Consider the following 21559-nt stretch of genomic DNA (forward strand, 5'->3'; position numbering starts at 1 on the left):
AAAAAAAAAAAAAAAAAAGAGTGGTTTGCATGAAGATGATTTGTTAAGCTTTACATGTCTCTTACTATGTTATGTTTAACATATAGCATCTCTAAACAAGTAGAGAAAACACGGGAGATAAAGAAAAAATAATCAATTTTGATTAGAAGGAAAAAAGAGTGGGGGGAAGGAACAGAATTTTTAAACATGGAGATCAACAGTAATAGTGTTAAAGCAAGAAGGAAATAACAAACTTTAACATCAGAACAGTAGTTGCCTTTGGGAGATGGAGGGAAATGGAATATGAGGGCCCCTATAATATGAAATATGAAGTGCCTTAAAAAGAAAGATGAAAAGCAAAATAGGTGAACTAGTACATATACTGAATAGTGAGCATATGAGGTATTAAACCAGTCTGTTCTTTTTCTGTGTTTGAAATAGTTTATATCTTAATTTTGGTAGAGATTAAAACATATGAAATATAATGTACTTACATTTTTAATCATCTTAGTCTGTTCATTAATAGCTTCAAGAGGAACATTGGTGGCCCCAATTTGCTGTGTGATACCACCCGCTTCACCATCTTGAACGTGCGTGTGACGAAGCTATGAAAAGATAGCAAATTCAGATTGGTATCTTGATTCAGAAAAGACAAAAGCAAAAGCAATAGGAAATTAGTAACTTATTATAAACAAAATTTGTCTATATGTTCTCTGGGTCTTTAATGTTTCTATATATGGTAGTATTCCCTTATTTTTAAAGTTATATAAATACATATAATATCTTCTTACTTTATCTAGAATTTTTGTCTTCCCCGTATCCACATGTCCAAGTACACAGATAATAGGGGCTCTTAGCTTTTCAGTATTTACATTTTTACTATGTTCAAGTCGCCGTTTCTAGAATGAGAAAAAAATCACATAATTATTATTTCAAATCCTCACTATCCTTTTTCTTTTAAATGATTATGCCTTAGCAAGAGAATGCCACAACCTGTGGCATTCAAGTTCTTTGCTGATTTGATATATACATGATATAACTGCATTTTATAATGTAAACTTTATATTCTAATTCCTATTGCAGCACCTTTGGAAAGAAAAACTCTATTTTATATTTGAAGGTAGCACTGCTGAATGTGAATAGTAAGTGATAAAATGTCACCTTAAACTTTCTGAACACACTTGTACGCAGCTACTTTAGTGGAATATAATGAATAGGAAAGGAATCATCCCACCATACTGACAATTTGGTACAAACTCTAATTTATGTGGGAGCTTAATATTTAAAAAGTTAAACTGTTGCATATTTAAAAATTTACTGAAAGCAAAGAATTGTAAAGATTTTTAAAAGCAATTTGTTTCACACTTTTGTCCTATGTACAAATGCTATAAAATTTTCCAACGCTGAGAGTGTTCAAGCTTTAGCTTAAATAAGACATTTCCTGCCTTCCCAAGGCACTACTACTTCCTTGAACCCTAACCCTCAAAGTGACTGCATTTGGGGAACATACCTTTTGGAAGGTAATTAAGATTAAATGAGGTCGTTAAGGGTAGGGGCCTAATCCTATAGGACCAGCATCCTTATAAGAAGCAGCAGCGAGATTGCATGTGAAAACCCCACATTGTACCCCAGAAGTGCATTAATGTACATAGTTACCATTCAATAAAAAAAAAAAGCAGCAGCAGCAGCGAGGCCTGGTACAGTGGCTCGCCCTGTAATCCAAACAGTATGAGGGGCTGAGGTGGGTGGATCACTTGAGCTCAGGAGTTGCAGAACAGCTTGTGCAGGAGCGAGGCCCCATCTCTACTAAAAATAAAAAAATAAGCCGGGCATAGTGGTGCATGCCTGTAGTCTCAGCTACTCAGGAGGAAGAGGATGAGGCAAGATGACTGCTCCAGCACTCTACCCAGGGCCACAGAGTGAGACTCTGTCTTAAAAAATACCAAAAAAAAAACATGCGTTTGTGAGCCAGGTAGAAAGCCCTCATCAGAGAAACCAACTGTGGCATCTTGATCTTGAACTTCTAACCTCAAGAACTGAGAAAATAAGTTTCTGCTATTTAAGCCACACACTTTGTACTTCTGTGTTACTGTAGTCCAATCAGAAAATAATACAAAGTTAAATTTAGACCCTTTTATAAAACTGAATACAAAATATAGAATAAACATGTTGAGGCAGGACTATTTTTTTTTTGAGACAAATGTCTCACTCTATCACCCTTGGAAGAGTGCCGTGGAGTCGCAGCTCATAGCAACCTCAAACTCTTGGGCTGAAACAATCCTTTTGCCTCAACCTCCCAAGTAGCTGGGATTACAGGTGGCCACCACAATACCCAGATAGTTTTTCTATTTTTTGTAGAGAGAGACAGGGTCTTGCTCTTGCTCAGGCTGGTCTTAAACTCTTGGAACTCAAGCAATCCACCCGCCTTAGCCTCCCAGAGTGCTGAGATGATTATAGGCATGAGCCACAGAGCCACAGGACTTCTTGAAAGGCAAAGTGAGGAGCTCAGCTAATCCTTTCTTCAAAAAGAAATTATAAACCTAGAGAAGAGAGTCAAAAACAACCACTTAAAGATGCTAGAAATTTGGGGCGGCATCTGTGGCTCAAAGGAGTATGCTGGAGGTGGCGGGTTCAAACCCAGCCCTGGCCAAAAACTGCAAGAAAAAAAAAAAAAAGATGCTAGAAATTTGGTCAAAGGCATATAACAAATTGAGAAACACATAATTCCAGAAAATCTCCTGGCCAGTGAAGCTTTAGTCTGAGACTGTTCCATCATACTCTACCCATTCCCACACCTCCATGAAGCAGAAATGATATAGGATCAAAGGACAAGGAATTTCCTACCCAAGGAAACTACCAATAGTAGCTGCATCTAAATGCCAAACAAAGACTAAAATCACAACTAAGATCTTGACATCTTCTGGGGCATGAATTAACTGAAAAGTCAGCCAGAAATTTTTAATAGAAAGGACTATGGAACAAGATACTTGAGGTAGGCTTTGATAAAATAAATATTACAGAAAAGATTTATATCCTCAGAAAGATATATAGGAATAAAAATACATACAATTAACTGGGCTCCAAATTACATGAAGAGAAAACTGACAGCATTGAAAGGAGAAATACATTACTTTAAGCAAAAAAAACCTGAAAACTTCAATAATGGATAGAAAAAACTCGGCAGAAAATTATTTAAGTATACCAAAAACTGGAACACCACCCTCAACCAATTTGACCAAACTGAACACTGATCCCACTAAAGCAGAATACAACAATTCTTCCTAAACACACAAAAAATATTCTCTAGGAGAGACCATATGTTAGGGAATAAAATAAGTTTCAATTATTTTAAAATGACAGAGACCATAAGGGTACTCTTTAGCTATAATGGTCAGAATTTGAAAATAACAACAAAGGGGAATTTAGAACTCCATAATACCTGAAATATAATGAAACACTCATAAATCACACATAGGTCAAAAAAGAAATTATAAGGGAAATTAGAAAGTATTTTCAGCAGAACAAAAACAAAAATACAACATATAAAATTTTATGAGATGCAGCTAAAAAAGTACATAGAGAGAAATTATAATTTAAATGCCTATGTGCTTTTGGAAAGAAAAGTCTCAAATCAATAATCTAAGCTTTCATTTTGAGAGACTGACAAAAAAATAAAAACAACCAAAAACCAAGTTCAAACTCAATAAAAGTAATATAATAAAAAATAGAATAAAAATCGTTTTAGAATGGGCGGTGCCTGTGGCTCAGAGGAGTGGGGTGCCAGCCCCAGATACCAGAGGTGGCGGGTTCAAACCCGACCCTGGCTAAAAACTTCAAAAAAAAAAAAAATTCATTTTAAAATAAGAATCAAAGAAAAAGCAGGAAATACAATGAAACCAAAAGTTAGGTCTTTGAGAAAATTAAAAACATGGAAAACCTTTAGTTAGATAGACCAAGATCACCAAAGACAGAACAAGAGAAAATAACACTACTGATCTTACAGAAACTTGAAGGATTGTGAAGGGATACTATGAACAACTTCATACCCACAAACTGGACCAACACAGATGAAATATACTACTTATCAGAAAGACAGAAATTACTAAGAATGACTCAAGATAAAATAAAACATCTGAAAAGTCAGGTGTGCCTTGTAATCCCAGCACTTTGGGAGCCTGAGACAGGAGGATTTCTTGAGGGTAGGAGTTCAAGACCAGCTTGGCAACATAGTGAGACCCTGCTTCTGCAGAAAAACAGAAAAATTTAGCTGAATATGGTGGTATACTCCTGTAGTAACAGATGAGGCAGAAGGATCCATTAACCCCAGAGTTTGAGGATCCAGTGAACTATGATGATGCTACTTCACACTAGTCCAGGCAACACAGAGAGGGTCTGTCTCAAAAACAAAACAAAAAACAAAATCTGAATAGATCTGTAACAAGAAACTGAACTAGTAATTCAAAAATCTTTCCATCTGGGCGGCACCTGTGGTGCAGTGAGTAGGGCACTGGTCCCATATACCAAAGGTGGCAGGTTCAAACCCAGCCCCGGCCAAAGTGCAACAAAAAACAGCTGGGCACTTTGGCGGGTGCCTGTAGTCCCAGCTACTCGTGAGGCTGAGGCAAGAGAATTGCCTAAGCCCAAGAGCTGGAGGTTGCTGTGAGCTGATGCCATAGCACTCTACTGAGGGCAGCAATGTGATACTCGTCTCTTAAAAAAAAATCTTTCCATTTAAGGCTGGGTGTTGTAGTCATGCCTATAATCCTAACACTCTGGGAGGCTGGGACAGGTAGACTGCCTGAGCTCAGCCTGAGCCACAGCAAGATCCTGACTCTAAAAAAAAAGCCAGGTATTGGGTGACTGCCCGTATTCCCAGTTACCTGGGAGGCTGAGGAAAGAGGACTGTTCAAGTCCAAGATATTGAAGTTGTTATGAGCTATGACACCAGAGCATCAAAGAAATTCTCTTTTCCATGAAAAAAAGGTCTATTAGTAAATTCTACCAAAACATTTATAATAACATAATCCCTCATAACACTTGGAGAAAATCCTCAACAAAATATTGTCAAATTCAATCCAATAACATGAAGAGCAGATTATATACTGTGCCTGAATAGGATTTATCCTAGGAATGCAAGATTGGTTTAACATTCAAATATCAATTGATGTAACCCACATATTAACACATGAAAAACACGTGTGAAAACACATGAAAACAATTGCTGTAACCCACATATTAACACGCTAAAATATCAATTGATGTAACCCACATATTAACATGATGAAAAAAATCATCTTGATAGATCCATGAAAATCATCCATCACCCATTCATGAAAGAAACTCTCAACAAACTGTGAACAGAAAGGAATTTCTTCAAATAATAAAGAACATCTACAAAAAATCTACAGCTAACCTTTTAGTTAACAGTACATATTATTTACAATTTATGCTTTCCCTCCAAAATTGGGAATAAGGAAAGACCCATATTTTGCCTTGTAAAACGTGCTCCCATGTATAACGTATATCCATGTTTTGGGCCCAAACTTTCAGAAAAACATCCCTCAAGAAAGCAGCCAGCTCTAGGCCAGGAGAGATATTAGGGGACGGCTAATGCTCTTTGGTAAATGCACAGATTACACCAACCTCCCATAACCACCCTCTCTCTCTGTGAAGGCTGCTCCTTTCCACTCTCCTTGGTGCCCTAGCCCTCCCCACCACATTGGAGTTTGGGCTAAGATGGCCACATGCATAGCTCTTGGGGTGAGAACTTCTGAGGCCACTCAGCCTGCAGGCAGCCAGGTGTGTCCCTAGGGCCCATCTGGGATTCCTGGTTCCCTGTGTACCCTCCTGGCCAGCTCTGCCACCATCAGCTCTAGATCCTGATCTGTTCAAACTGAGTTAGTCAGAACCCTGTATGCTCAGTAGGCCCAGGCAGGATGCAGCAGCCCTGGGAGGCCTGCTGGGCTTCCCCACTCCCGAATCATACTACCCACATATAACGTACCTCAAAACTTTGGGGGGGAAAGTGAACATTATACACAGCAAAATACAGTATGTCTGTTCTTATCATTTCTATTCAATCTTGTATTGTTCTAGACAGAAAAATAAAGCAAGAAAAAGAAACGAGACAATCACATTGGAAAGGAAGAAATAAAACTGGCTTTGATAGACATGATTCTGACTACAGACTATTCAAATGAATCAATGAAAAACTAACACAATAAAAAAAATTAAGTACCACTGTTAGATACAAGATAAATCTACAAAAATCAGTCACGTTTCTTTGCTTGCCAATGAAAAAAATTTTTTACATTAATATAAGATTCCATTCATAAAAGGATCAAAAAGAAAGATGGTGTGGTACTGGCATAAGAACAGATAAACAGATGGATGAAAGAGAAATGAAAAGTCTAAAAATAAACCCTCTCATTTATGATCAATTGATGTGTCAAAGATGTCAAGGCAATTCAGTGGGGAAAGGACAGCCATTTCAACCACCAGTGCTAGCTGAAATCATAAAAAGTCAATTTAGTCTCTTAGCTCAAATCACATATGAAAATAATTTAAAAATAGATCATAGATCTAAAGATATAATGAGCTAAAGATATTAACCTTTTTGAAAACACGGGCCAAAATATCCATGACCTTGGTTAGGCAAAGATTATTTCAGTAGAACACCAGATAAGAACCATGCTCTCCAAAAGAAAAAGCTGATAAATTAGATGTTATCAAAATTATTAACTTATATACATCAAAACACTATTAAGAAAATGAAAGGACACTATTAAGAAAATGAAAGGTATTCTTCTAACTTGATAATAAAAAGACAAGTTACATAATTAAAACAGGCAAAAATTCTGAATAGATGTTTGCCAATGAATATACAGAAATGGCCAGTAAGTACATGAAGAAATGTTGAACAGCATGGAAATGAAATTAAAACCACAATGAGGTACTAAAATGGCTATCGGCTTGGTGCCTGTAGCTCAAGTGGCTAAGGTGCCAGCCACATACACCACAGCTGGCAGGCTGGAATCCACCCAGGCCCACCAAACAATGAGTGCTACAACAAAAAAATAGCCAGGCGTTGTGGTGGGTGCCTGTAGTCCCAGCTACTTAGGAGGCTGAGGCAAGAGAATTGCCTAAAACCAAGAGTTTGAGGTTGCTGTGAGGTGTGATGCCACGGCACTCTACCCAGGGCGACAGCTTGAGGCACTGTCTCAAATAATAAATAAATAAATAATAAAATGGCTATAATTGAAAAGGCAGACAATAACAAGAATTGGGATACAGAGTAACTTGAGAGTTCCAGTTCTATAACTGTGCAGCAATTTTGAAAAATAGTTTAGCAGTTTCTAAAGAAGTTAAACACAGATTTAACATGCAACTTCACTCCTAGGAATATACCCAAAAGAAACAAACACATGTCCATACCAACTCATACAAGACTGTTTATAAAGTATCACAAGAATGGAAGAAAAAGTATCCAATGTACACACCCCTATTATGAAATTAATTTAAACCTTTTATATGAAAGCTATAACCTAATAACAACCTAAGGATACGGGGAGAGGGGAGGGAAAGGGGACGGGGGAAATAGGTGGAGGGAGGGGGATCCGAGGGTTCACTTCTGTGGTTTATCTTACAAGGGTACAAGTGAATCTTTGTATGAGTAGAATATGAACATTTTAACACAATAATTAAGAAAATGACATGAGGGCTATGCTGACCAGTTTGATGGAAGTGTTTCGGATTGTGCGTGAAAACACCACACTGTACCCCAGAAGTGCATTAATCTACACAGTTACCACTCAATAAAAAAAATTAAAAAATTAAAAAAAATAACCAGCCAAACTAGCCACAATTAAAAAAAAAAAAAGACTGTTTATAACAGCATTATTCTCAACTGCTAAAAAGGAGAAATAAATCAAATGTCCTTTACCTATTCAATGGATAATAAAATGTGGTATATTCACACCACAAGACACTATTTGGCAATTAAAAAGGAACAAAGTATCAATACATGCTATGACATAATGAATGTTGAAAACAGGCTAAGTGTAAGAAGCCAGACACAAAAGACTACATACTGCATGACCACATTTATTTGAAATTTCTAGAAAAGATGACTCTACAGAGAGAGATAAAGTAGATTAGCAGGTGCCTGAGGCTGGTGATGGGGAATGACTGCAAATTGGTGCAAGATGTATTTTGGGGGGTGATGAAAATATTCCCAACTTGGGTTGAGATTATGGTTGCATAACTCTGTAGGTTTATGAAATATCACTGAATTATATACTTAAAACAGGTTCAATATTATGATATGTAAATCACCTCAACAAACTTGTCTGAAAACTTGTTTATAGCTAAGAATTCCAAGGTAGATTGTTACATGAAAAAAGAATATATATCTTAAAAAATGTATCTATTTTTATATAAACATGAAAAAATACTTAAAGCTCACACACAGAATTATTAACAAATCTAGGGAGTGGGATAATGGGGGAACTTTTACTTTCAACTTTATACCCATTTTGTTTGTTTTTAAGTTAGCTAGCAATCACAGTATAAATATTCTATCATTCTCTCAAACATGGGTGTAGAGCAAGAGAGCTAGTTTGAGTAGGTACTACGGGAAGACAGTCATTATTGGGGGAAGGAAGAATGCTACTGGCATCTAGTGGACAGAGGTCTGGGATGCTGCTCAACATCCTACAATGAAGAGAATAGGCCTTCACAAGAAACAATGATGTGGCCCCCCAAACATCAACTGTGTTGGCATAGAGAAACCCTAATCTACAATAAACACTCTTAAGCCTTCAGAAATTCTGAATCCCTATCTAGACTTTACAGAATAAAAAGCAAATGCTGATACATAGATATTTTTAAAAATCGAAAAATTAATTACCCATGAAAAGATGATTAAAAGGAAGCTAAAAGTTTTTCACTTTAAAGTAGTTCAATGTTCTCAAACAAGTAGTTTTTAATGTACTATTTACAGAGCTGACAGAATTAAACTTTCCTTGAAGTCTACTAAGTATAGCATTAAGAAGGAAAAATAGAGAAAGCCTAATAGGTATGAGATTTTACTAAACAGAAACTTCATCAATCCACCAGACTTAAACAACTGAAGTGATCAGATGACTCTTACTAACCTAAACAACCTGAGACAAACATTTAACTAATGTTTACAAGTAGAAGTCATATGCTCAGGATACCTCTGCATACTAATGAGTCATCATTAAAATTTGGAGAAAATGAGAAAAAAAATGATGGAGTCAGCATTCTCACTTAGGTAAAGGAGAGAGGCCCTGAAGTTAGACCTATTATGTTTCAACATTACAAAAACTGGACTATACTATTCTTGAGAGAATTTTTTCACATGCTGTTCAAAGTTTGAATTTGTAGAGTACAGTTCTAATGAACAAAGAGGAGTGGAGAGAAAAAGAGTAAAGAGAAAAGGAAAAATAAATACCTCAATTCTCCGTTTTGCTTTCTCATAAGCCCTTTCTTCTTTAGTTCGATCATCATCAGAGTCATACTCAGAGTCCGAGCTCATTTCTTTACTTGGCTTTTTATCTAATGTTTTCCCTGAATCCTTCTCATCTGACACCTTTTCATCTTCCTCATCACCTTCACTGCCTTCACTTTCTCCTTCTTCTTCCTCTTCCTCTTCACTCTCTTCTTCTTCTTCTTCCTCTTCTTCCTCTTCCTCCTCCTCTTCAGGGTTTTCTTTTACTTCTATATGAACTGTACTTCCTTCTACCAGGAAAGCAAACAGATTTTAAAATAAATGAAAGTCAAAATTATAGATCTGTATCAAGATAATAAAGACCTTATAGTAAGAGAAGATAATTCTTGGAACTAGAAGTCTCAAATTAAAATTTTTTTTCATATTTTGGAATATTTGCATTACATGCTTAGTGGTTGAGCAGCCAAAATCTGAATATATAAAAAGAACATTTCTGGCTTGGCACCCTTAGCACAGTGGTTATGGTGCCAGCCACTTACACTGAAGTTGGCGGGTTTGAACCTAGCCTAGGCCAGCTAAAATGACAACTGCAACAAAAAATAGCCAGGGGTTGTGGCAGGCACCTGTAGTCCCAACTACTTGGGAAGCTGAGGCAAGAGAATCGCTTAAGCGCAGGAGTTTGAGGTTGCTGTAAGCTGTGATGCCACAGCACTCTACTGAGGGTGACAAAATAGGACTCTGGGGGAAAAAAAAAGCATTTCCTTTGAGTGTCATATGGACACACTCAAAAAATTTCTGATTTTGGAGGACCTAGGATTTTAGATTTTCAGATTTTGGATACACAGCCTATAATTAAGAAGATAGTAATACTGAATTTTCCCACATCATAAATGCAATCTATACACTCAAGTCAGTCAGTACAGTAAAAACCTACATAGTTAATCATACTGAAGTTAATAAGAAAGAACATTACTAAACCAGGAACTGAAGGAGAATAGAAAATCAGGGAGGTTAACTACAATGTTTAGTACTACTTACTTTCTGTAAAAGGCAGCTGAAAGGATAAGCTGCCCCAGTGCTAAGGAGCCAGGCATTAGGTGTCCAGACCTACCAAGGATTTAGCAGGTGTGGGGGCAGAACAATGGGTTATACTCTCACTACAGGGTAAAATCCTAAAGAGCTATACCCTCAAAGGATGAATAAGAAATAAAAATAAAGAGGATCTCCCCATTATTGGCAGATCACCTTCAGATCCTCCCAATTCTAAATCTAGCATAAGATGATTCTATATTACTAATTCACTCAAAGCCAATTACTAAAATTGGCTTTGCAGAAAAGATACCATCCTTGGCCTCAAATTATTTCTACAGTTCACTAAGTAATATATCCAGAACAATATATAAAAATAAAGTCATAAGAAGAAAGCCAGTATGAGACAGTCAGAAGAACTTCTATATACTAAAGTTAAAGTATATAGAACTTTATACTATATACTAAGTTATAGTATATAGAACTTCTATATACTAAAATTATAGTATATAGAACTCCTTCTAACATTCAAGGAGCAAAAGACAAAGTAAAAAAATTTTAAAAAGTAAAAATAGTTAAACAGAAATTCTCAACCTAGAAAATACAACAGACAAAATTTGGAACTCACAAGATGAACTTAAGAACTAAATAGAGAGGAATAAGGAGAAAATTAGAAGTCAGTCAGGAGAAAAAAAATCCAGAATGAACCACAAAGGCTCAATAGGTGGGAAACAGAGAAAAGGGGAAGGGAAACAGTGATACAGTACTACAGGTCTATCACAGGCATAATTGAACTCCTGAGGGCGATATGGCTCCTAATGTTATAAAATTGATAAAAACATAAAACCATATATTAAGAAAGCCCTAAAAGTAGAATAAATATAAAGAAACCTAGTCTGGGGCATGTCATAACAGAACTGTTAAAAATAAAGGACACAAAAAAAATTTAGGCTGATACCTGACTTTTTAACAGAAACTATGACTATCAAGACAGGGAAGTAACTTCAAAATACACAATAAAACCAAGAATTCCTCCTATAGTAAATAGGAGCGAGACCCCCATCTTTGAAAAAAAGAGCAGGCATTATAGCGAGCACCTGTAGTTTCAGCTACTCAGGAGGCTGAGGCAAGAGGACTGCTTAAGCCCAAGAGTTTGAGGTTGCTGTGAGCTATGATGCCATGGCATTCTACCAAGGGTAACAAAGTGAGACTATGTCTAAAAAAAAAGCAGCAAAAATGGAATATGTAACTAACAGAGCCACACTAAAAGAAATTTTGAATACTGTTCTTTAGGCAAGAAGAAATGACCCCAAATGGAAAATCAATACTGTAGGAAAAAATGAGGTACAAAATGCTAAGAATGTGGGTAAACTTAAATAATAAATACTGATTGTACAAAATAAGAGTAATAAGCCAATATGAGGTTTAAAATAGAGAATGAAAAGCAATGAGAACATAATACCTAAATTGGATACTGGGTAAATGTTGTTTAAGTACTGTAAAGTACTTACAGTGTCTGGAGAGAGGGTGATATTGGATATTCTAAGTTCAATGACACATGTTAAAAATTTCTTAGAGTTGGGTGGTGCCTGTGGCTCAAAGGAGTAGGGGAGTAGGGCACCAGCCCCATATGCCAGAGGTGGCAGGTTCAAACCCAGCCCTGGCCAAAAAAAAAAAAAAGAAAATGTCTTAGAGTGGTGGCACCACAGCACAGTGGTTACAGCACTGGCCACATACACTGAGGCTGGCAAGTTCAATCCCAGCCCTGGGCCAGTTAAACAACAATGACAACTGCCTCAAAAATCTCTTAAGAGTAATCACTAAAATAAATTAGTAAAGTACACAACTTCCAAACTCATGAAAGTAGAAAAAAATGAAATTAAAAAAAAATTCCAGCAATCCAAACAATGGTTAGAAGGGAGAAAAAGAAATATGCAGAAAACAGACTCAGTAAGATGAAAATTTTAAACCAATATACTTCATTAATTGTATCAAATGTTACATATAACGGCATAAGTGCTCCAGATAAAATATAAAGATTGACAAACTAGAATTAAAAATCTCAATTAGAGTCTTGCTATGGGTCTCTATGTGATATCCCTCCAAAACTGAGGCTGAAGCTTAATCCCCACTGGGCTGGGGTTTTGGGAAGTGATTAAATCACCCTCATTAATGGATTAATGTTCTCTTCACAGAGTTTGCCCCTCTTGCTCTTCCCTTCCTTTATGCCATGTAAGAACACAGGGCTTTTCCCCCTTCTGGAGGATGCAGCAACGAGGTGCCATCTTGGAAGGAGATGCAGTCCTTACCAGACACCAATACAGTATCTGATCATATACTAGGTTATATAGTAAGACTCAACACATTTCAATGATAGAATCATGTATGTTCACTGATCACATGGAAATAAAATTAGAAAATCCTCATTTAAAAATATTTCAGAATATTACAGGGGTATAAATGTTTTGGCTGCATGAACTGCTTTTGTGTAGCTTGAGTCAAAGTTGTAAGTGTACCTATCACCAAGACAACTGCCTTTTATCTGTTAGGTGTGAATTTATTGATCCTCCCTTCCCCTCTCCTACTAGCTTGGTTTTCACTGAGTTTTGCTACCGTATGTGCAAATGAATGTTGATCATTAGTTCCAATTTAGTGAGTACAAACAAGCCCATTTTTGTAAATTAAAAAATACACTAAATAAATCATAGGTAAAAGCTAATGCATAAAAATGAAAATCAGAAAATACCAACATATCAGAACTTGTAGATTTGGGGCAAAAACCATGCTTAAAGAAAAAATTATAGCTTTAAAATTAAAGATAGTAAAGATGGAGAGAGGGCTGAAAATCAAAGAGCCAAACATCATTCTCAAAAAGTTAGGAAAATAGAAAATTAAAACCAAAGAAAGTCAATATTTGAGTAATAAAGGACAGGAAGTAATGTCAATGAAGAAACCCTATTTTACTCAAACTGATTAGGAACTAAGCAGCTTATCTTTTAATTACATTTTAAGTAAACAAGATTTTCTGTAAGTTAGCTTTAATTACAGCCATACTTGTAATATTATCATTCTAGGAAAAAATACACTCTTGGCAGCTATCTTGCAAATGACCTTCTGAAGACCCATTCCTTCACAAAAGGAAGATTCAGATGTGGATTTAAAAACTATGGCAGTGAAGAGAGCATGACTATTCCCTAATCCCAGAAATGTTCATATGACTTTAACAAGCAAAAGACTATCATTTACACATATACTATACATCTCTAATAACCACTAGATTTATCAAGGTGTGCTTATGAGTTATTCACCTTTTTCTCTTTCCTCATCACTGGCCATTGCTTCCCAATCGTCCAATCCAGTATCCTCAGTTTCTTCTTCTTCTTCTGTAAGTCAAAGTTTTCATTTAAGACACAGAAATTATTTAGAAATTTGAAGCTGCTTTTAGAAAAAAAGTAAAAAAAAAAATGCTCTGACATAAAGATTTAGTTATGCAAAAAATACGTATGCAACTTTTTTATCTTTGAGACTCTTATCAATATAATTAGTATAATTTACTATAATTATACTTTCTGCTACTTATTTTTTTTATTTTTTGAGACAAAGTCTCAATATTGTCTCCCTCGATAGAGTGCTGTGATAACACAGTTCGTGGCAACCTCAAACTCTTGGGCTTAAGCGATTCTCTTGCCTCAGCCTCCCAAGTAGCTGGGACTACAGGTGCCCGCCACAACACCTGGCTATTTGTTGTTGTTGTTGTTGTTGTTGCAGTTGTTATTGTTTAGTTGGCCCAGGCTGGTTCAAACCCACCAGCCTCAGTATATGTGTCTGGCACTGTAACCACTGTGCACTGAGCCTTCCTACTACTTTAAACACATCATATTGAAATTAATGCAGATTTTATATTTGAGGTAATTAAAATATGAGAAATCCAGACATTTAAAAGTTCCTTTAGATCTTGAAAAGAGTATATGAATGCACTTGGTTCTTAAGGACAAATACAATTTCAGACATATATATATTTTGGTCATTCACCTCATTCATAATTCATACATAGAATTTATTCCTTATTTTGGTATAATCTTTACAGATATCAAAACACTACTGAAAGTCTGAAGGTGAACATACAAAGCTACCACCATCACTGCAGATCAAAATAAGAAAAGAACACTATGTTTATAACCCATCAGAAAGGTATATTTTTAATGATTTTAGCATTAAAGACTTAATACTTTCCTTAACAACAATGCTCTTTATTGAAATACAAGCAGCAAAACTACTATTAAGTAAAAGGAAGATGATGGTGAGACATGGAATATTTGCTTCCCTGTAATAATAACTATTTAACAAGTCTGGATAAGTCATCTTGAGAAGGAAATGAGATTCAGAAACAGGTACTTAAAAAATCTGCCGAAATTAGCAATTCTTTCTGGTGCTACAGATATGACCTAAAATAGTGGTCTACTATTAAGCACATCAACCTGAATTTCTCTGACTTAAACATATAGATGCTGAATTGAGGTCTACCTAGGTGAGATGATCCTATTCATTTAAAAAAAGGAGAAGGATTTACTAACTATGTTCTATGTGCAGAAGATTTTTAGTTTGATCAGATCCCATGCAATAATGCAGTACTATCCGTAACTATTATCAGTTATGATCTAATAATAAATAAAATAAATGGAGAAGGAAAAGGAAAAAAACCTATCAAAATAATATTCACCAGTTCGAGTCAGTCTTGACATTCTCTTAAGTCTGTTTCCATTCCTCATCTTATCTTTAAAGTACTGGAGATAGTCCTGAATATCAATCATACACTAGCTAGCCCCTGACCCTCCTATCAATATCTAGGCTTATGATTTAGAACAGTGGTTCTCAACCTGTGGGTCATGACCCAAAGGAACTGTATTAAAGGGCCATGGCGTTAGGAAGGTTGAGAACTACTGATTTAGAACCATGTTTAATATTCGAAAGGTAGAAATTTTTCCCAACCCCTCAAAACACACACAAACAAGCGCCCCACAAATCCTCTTATTGATTTAATAAATATACATACAACCTCTAAGGTTCTGAAATGACAATTTTTATGGTCACTGTAAGTTCTAATTGAAAATGCTTCCAATTTGCTTCCAAAGCATTGAATTTTAGGCCTTGAGATTTCTAACCCATAAATAACATCAGAGAAAATCCAAACCTTCTAGCCTCTATATAAAACAAAAAGAATAAAATTGATTCAAGTCTCACTTGTATACTTTTTAAAAGTGGAAATGAAAAGAAAGTTTAGAGATAAGAACTATGAAGAAAAAAGGCCATCCAAGCAGATATTTATTTGGTTCTCCCAAACTACTTAATGATAACTAAGACTACTGATGATGCATCAACACTATTTAATAACAATTAACTAATTAAACAACTGGCTCCTGCTACTGGCCTGGTTCAACAAGGGGTGGTGTCTCTTCTTTTTCTGGTACTCCCTGTTCCACAATTTCTACAGCAGCACTTAATTCAATTGGTTCAGACACTAAAAAAAGGGGGGCAGAAAAGAATTTAATGGTTATTTATCATCAGTATATAATTTCTGTTAAGAAAAATAAAAAGTCAGTATTGCAAATCTGTTTCTTCAGCAAGTGTAGAAAACATTCAAACATCAATCACATGTTTATAGGAAACAACTCTTTTTGCTCAAGGACTAGAATATAAAATCACAAAAGGCTGAGAAGGAAAACCAAGAAAAAATGATCGTGTTGCTTTTCAGAGTTAACAAGAGTTACAGCAGCATTCATAGGGTATAACTCAGATTTTTCAAACTAAACCACTTTTTCCATTAACTTATCATCTGAACCAGGTGAGAATGATGACAATATGAAATAAATATTGGAAGTAGGTTTCAATATGCATTTACAATTTATCTTCTTTAAAGATGCTCTCTTTCGAAGGTTGAGGGAAAAATGCAAAAATAGTTTCTAAATCAGATACAAACCTTCTTTATTTTCTAGCTGCTGTGGTGTCTTTTTCTTCTTTTTATCTTCATAAATTGGCCTTTTCTTTGGCAAAGAATCTTTTGATGGCACTTCAACACCTGAGGAATAAAAATGAAGAAATTCAAGTTTCTACAACTCATAGGTTACTTGAGAAGTGCTATCCAAAAAGATAACATTTAATTGACCTTAGAGATATATATACCCTAAATATACCTACACCCTATATACACATATACCCTATATACCCTAAAATATAAAAGGAAATCCACAGGAAAACTTTCATCTTTTGTATATATTAAAGTATTTTAAAATTGTATATATAAGGTATTTTAAAAATAAAATTCTTTGATGTATAGTAATAGTTTTGACAACCACTATCACAATGAAAATGCCAAACATCCCCATCATGTGCTGTTCCACGTAGTCACACCCTCCTCACATCCTTAACCCCAGTAGGTGCTGATCTGCTCTCCATTCCCCAAAATGTCAAATAATGGAATCTTCAGTCTGGTTTCTGTCATCATATTGAAGTTGAGAGTTGTCCACTTTGTTGTACGTATCAGGACTTTGTTTCTTTTTATTGCTGAGTAGTATTTCATTACATGGCTGCACCATAGTTAGTTTATCCACTCAACAGTTGAAGTTGTTTCTGGTTTTTGACAATTATGAATAAAGCAGGATATGAACATTTTCATACAGGTTTTTGTGTGAACATTTCTCTTAGGCAAATACTTTAGAGTAGGGAGGAAATGATGAGACATAAAGAAAATATGCACTTAATTTTATAAGCAGCTACCAGTTGTTTCCCAAAGTGGCTTAACTATTTTGCATTCCCATCAATAATGTATGAGAGTTCCAACTGTTTTCATCTCCACCAGCATATGCTAAAAATAGGTTTCTTTTAGATCTATGTATTCTAATAGTATGTAGTGCTACCTCATTGTTGACTTACTTTGAATTTCCCTAAGTGACTACTGATGTTAAACATTCTTCCCATGTATTTATAGCTTCTTGGTGAAAGTATCTGTTCAAATCTTTTGCCCACTGTTAAATGAAATTATTGGTTTTTTAATGAGTCCTTTCTATTTGGTACTGCCTTTAAATTCTCTTGATGGGCATCTTACAAGGGTACAAGTTAAATCTACTAAATGTAGAATATAAATGTCTTAACACAATAACTAAGAAAATGAGGTGAAAGCTATGTTAACCAATTTGATGGAAGTATTTCAAATTGTATATAAAACCAGCACATTATACCCCATAATTGCATTAATGTATACAGCTATGATTTAATAAAAAATTCTCTTGATGGTGTCTGTTGCAGAGAAAAGTTTTGAACTTGACTTTCTCAAAATTTATCATTTTTTCCTTCTATGGATTATACTTTTAGAGCTATATCTAAGCACTCTTTCCTAAGACAAGGTCACAAAGATTTTTCCCCCTATGTTTTCCTCTAAAATTGGTATAGCTGGAGATTTTATATTTAGATCTAAGATCCATTTTTAGTCGATTTTTATATAATGAGTGGGGATCAAGACTAGGTGTTTTTGCACACAGATGTCCAATTCTTATAGTACTTGTTATAAAGACTATATTTTATTCATTGAATTACTAATACTTTCTACTTATATACTGACCATATGTAGACTCTATTTTGTTCTACTGATCTATTTGTCTATAACCTTTTGACAATATTACATTGTATTTATTGATTTCTGTAGTTAAGTCTTGAAATCAGACTTTATGAATCTTCTGAGTTTTTTCTTTTTAAAAAACATTCTGGCCATTCTAACTCCTTGCTCTTTCCATATACATATAAACAGCTTATAGATATCCACAAAATACCATACTTTAATTTTGATTGGGACAGCACTGAATCTACAGATCACTTTCAAAAAACTATCTTAACAATATTGAGTCTTATAATCCATGAACACAGTAACTCTCCATTTGTATAGGTTGTTTTTTTATTAGTGTTTTATCGTTTTCACAATATAGATCTGTACAAACATTAGATTTGTAACTACTTCAATTTTTCTTTTGAGAGATTACCACTATAAATGTTACTGTTTTAAAATTTTTTTATTTTATTATCTATTAGCATACAGAAATAGAGTTGATGTCTACATGTTGAGATTCTATCAGTAACTTTATTAATCTCACTTAGTAGCTCTTGGAGTTTTGTTTTTTGGAGGGAAGGGTAAGAGGCACCATGGGATTTTCCATAGTCAATTGTCATCTGTGAATAGACCCTCTTCCTCCAGCTCACTGCACTTGCAATTTCCCTGAACACTTTGCTGGCTCCCCAGAGCCCCTTTTTCTGGTCTCCCTGGTCTAAAGATGAGGTTCTGTCAAGAGTGCTATGCTCCAAAGTTATTGTAAAAACTTCACACAAATTGGCTTGTCCTTTGGCCAAAGCAACAAGGGAAAAAGAAAAAAAAAAATGGGGGGAGTCCCCTCAACCTTTTTGGACATCAGAGACCCCTGTCCGAGCTCCTCTTGCCAAAGTAAAGTACCCAGATGAGTATTCCACACTAATGTTATAAAAACTATTTATACTACAATGTATTCAACTCAAAATGAACAAAGTAACTTAAAAATGTTATAGCTGAGAAGACAGAAATTATGAAGCTCTTTTCCTCACATCCTACAAAGGTCTACAAAAACCTTTCCTTGCTGTTTTGGAATCATTATATACAGATATCCCTGGTATCTTACGAGGGATTGGTTCTGGGACCTCAGGCCCCATGGATACCAAAATACACAGAAGTTCCAGTCTCTTCTACAAAATTATGTAGTATCTAAATATAACCTACCCCTATGCACCATTATACTTTGTCCAACCTTTTTTCTTTTTTGCTGCACACTGGAAGAATTAAAAGAGTTGTTTTGGGCTAAACATTAAATACCCAACACTAATAAAAACTGATAGGCAGAAGAGAAGGTCCACGTATACCTTTTGCAATATCCAACACTACAAATATGCAAAACAGCCCTCAAATAATCTGCCTGTGGCCTGTGGCCCACAGGTTAGACACCCCTTGCTTAAAATCACTGCTGTATTATGTATGTCTTATACAATGTAAGTGCTATGCTAACAGTTGTTATATTGTATTGTTTAGAAAAAATAAGAAAAACAGTTTGTACATGTTCAGTACAGATACAACCATCCATTTCTTCCCCCAAATATTCTCAATCTGCAGTTGGTTGATTCTGTGAACACAGAACCCATGGATACTATCTATAGTCAATAAATTTCAGGCTCTATTTGACTGAAATAGAATATAATAGTAGAAAACCCAACATGAGGCCATGATTGAGAGAAGCCTTTATGTTATCTTTTCCTTTCATTAATACGTGCCCCCTAGAAATCTCACAGGAACACAAAGGTGACAAAAAATAGGTTCTAAATTAACAATCATTCTTCCAAACAATGCCTTAGTAGTAATGCAAAATTTGCCACCATTTATGTATCTCCTGATCATAATTTCAATTAATCAGCTATGTTTGGCCTTAACATTTAACATTAAGGTCTAAAGTGACAAGACATTTTGCTTACAGGCAAATAAACAGCATCAGGTAACCAGCTTCACATTTCAGAATAACATGCCAACTTCAGTTTAACAAGAGATTTTGGTCTTTGAAAGACATGGAAAAACATGACACTCACAAGTAAAATGTTTTTTTTTGTGGTAAATTCACAAAATAAAATAAGTTTAAAGTGTGCAATATAGGCTGGATAATTCCTTCCCTGCCCCGAAAGATGTCCATGATCTACTTCCTAGGCCATATGACTTTGTTACTTAACATGGCAAAAAGAACATTACAGACATGATTAAGGACCTTGAGAAAGATTAAACCAGATGGGGACAACCTAATCACAATTCCCTAAAAGCAAAGAACCCTTCCTTGAAGTAGAAGCTGGAGTCAGAGACAGATGTGACTAGGAAAGAATGGTCAGAATGATGATAAGCTGTTGGTTTTAAAGTTGGAGGAAGGAGGTTATGAACCAAGGAATGTGGGTGGCTCCTACAAGCTAGAAAAAACAAAAAGAGGGATTCTCCCTAGACAGGAGCTGTTCCTGCCTACTTGAATTCATAATTTTTATTTAATTTCGATATAGGCAGTCCCTAGGTTACAAATATCTGACTTACATGTAACTCGCATGTAGGAACGGAGTGAAGTCCCAGAGTTACAAACATCTGATTGATGTATGACTCACACTTATGAATAGGGGCTACTACAGGTAGCAGGTAAATGCACTTGTTTTAACTTAAATACAAATTCAACTTAAGAACAAAACCTACAGAACCCGTCTTGCTCATAATGTGGGAACTGCCTGTTCATTTTAATATTTTCTCCTAAATAGAGCAGAAAAATATTGTCAAATTAAAACATGGCAGAACCAGAGTCAGATCTGATTTGCAAGGAACATTACTGAGTCTGAGGAGAAAACATCTTTATCACTCAACAGTTAATGGTAGAGAGGGCTCGGTGGCTCATGGCTACAATTCCAGCACTCTGGAAAGCTGAGGTGGGAGGATCACTTGAGGCCAAGAATTCAAGATCAGCCTGAGCAAGAGCAGCAAAATTCTGTCTCTGCTAAAAATGGGGGAAAAATTAGCTGGATTTAGTGGTGTATGCCTGTAGTCCCACCTGCTTGGGAGGCTGAGGCAGGAGGATCACTTGAGCCCAGGAGTTTGGGGTTACAGCGAGCTATGATGACACCATTCACTGCACTCTAGCCAGGGCAAATGCATGAGACTCTGTCTCAAAACAAACAAACAAAAAACAATGGTAAATCCAAGCAGAAGTGTAGAGCTACAACTGGAATGGCTCTGTTATAATCCTTCTCCATTCCTGTAACAAATTTCTAAGAGAGGTGTCTTCATCCTCCTGTTGGGTTAGACATAGCCTCTTAGTGTGGGCAGAAGTTTTATAATAATTGAAACTGTATATTATAGAATTTTAAATGAAGTCACTAATAAAAAAAAATGACTAAAAATATTCTTAACTTTAAAATATGAATGTATGGATGCGAGTATGTGATAAAGATTGGCTAGAATTGTAAAACCGGAGAGAGATATGACTCAGTTAGGAC

The 21559-nt window shown here is 35.6% G+C and overlaps 1 protein-coding gene across 2 annotated transcripts in view; it reads right to left on the bottom strand.

Annotated features, from left to right (window-relative positions):
* The window catches only part of EIF5B (eukaryotic translation initiation factor 5B), an 81768-nt gene that overhangs the window by 18410 nt on the left and 41799 nt on the right, over window positions 1-21559 (bottom strand). The window contains exons 7-12 of one of the 2 annotated variants that reach the window (XM_012807940.2): window positions 16458-16556; window positions 15909-15998; window positions 13789-13863; window positions 9455-9738; window positions 771-878; window positions 474-584 (exon numbers count right to left, since the gene is read on the bottom strand). In XM_012807940.2, the coding sequence (XP_012663394.1) occupies window positions 474-584; window positions 771-878; window positions 9455-9738; window positions 13789-13863; window positions 15909-15998; window positions 16458-16556 (767 nt within the window). Of the gene's footprint in view, window positions 1-473; window positions 585-770; window positions 879-9454; window positions 9742-13788; window positions 13864-15908; window positions 15999-16457; window positions 16557-21559 lie in introns of both variants that reach the window. The other variant, XM_003794337.3, reaches the window with a different exon arrangement.

This window comes from Otolemur garnettii, unplaced genomic scaffold, assembly GCF_000181295.1.
Source record: "Otolemur garnettii isolate 467f Iridium unplaced genomic scaffold, OtoGar3 scaffold00079, whole genome shotgun sequence".
NCBI classification, from domain to species: Eukaryota; Metazoa; Chordata; class Mammalia; order Primates; family Galagidae; genus Otolemur; species Otolemur garnettii.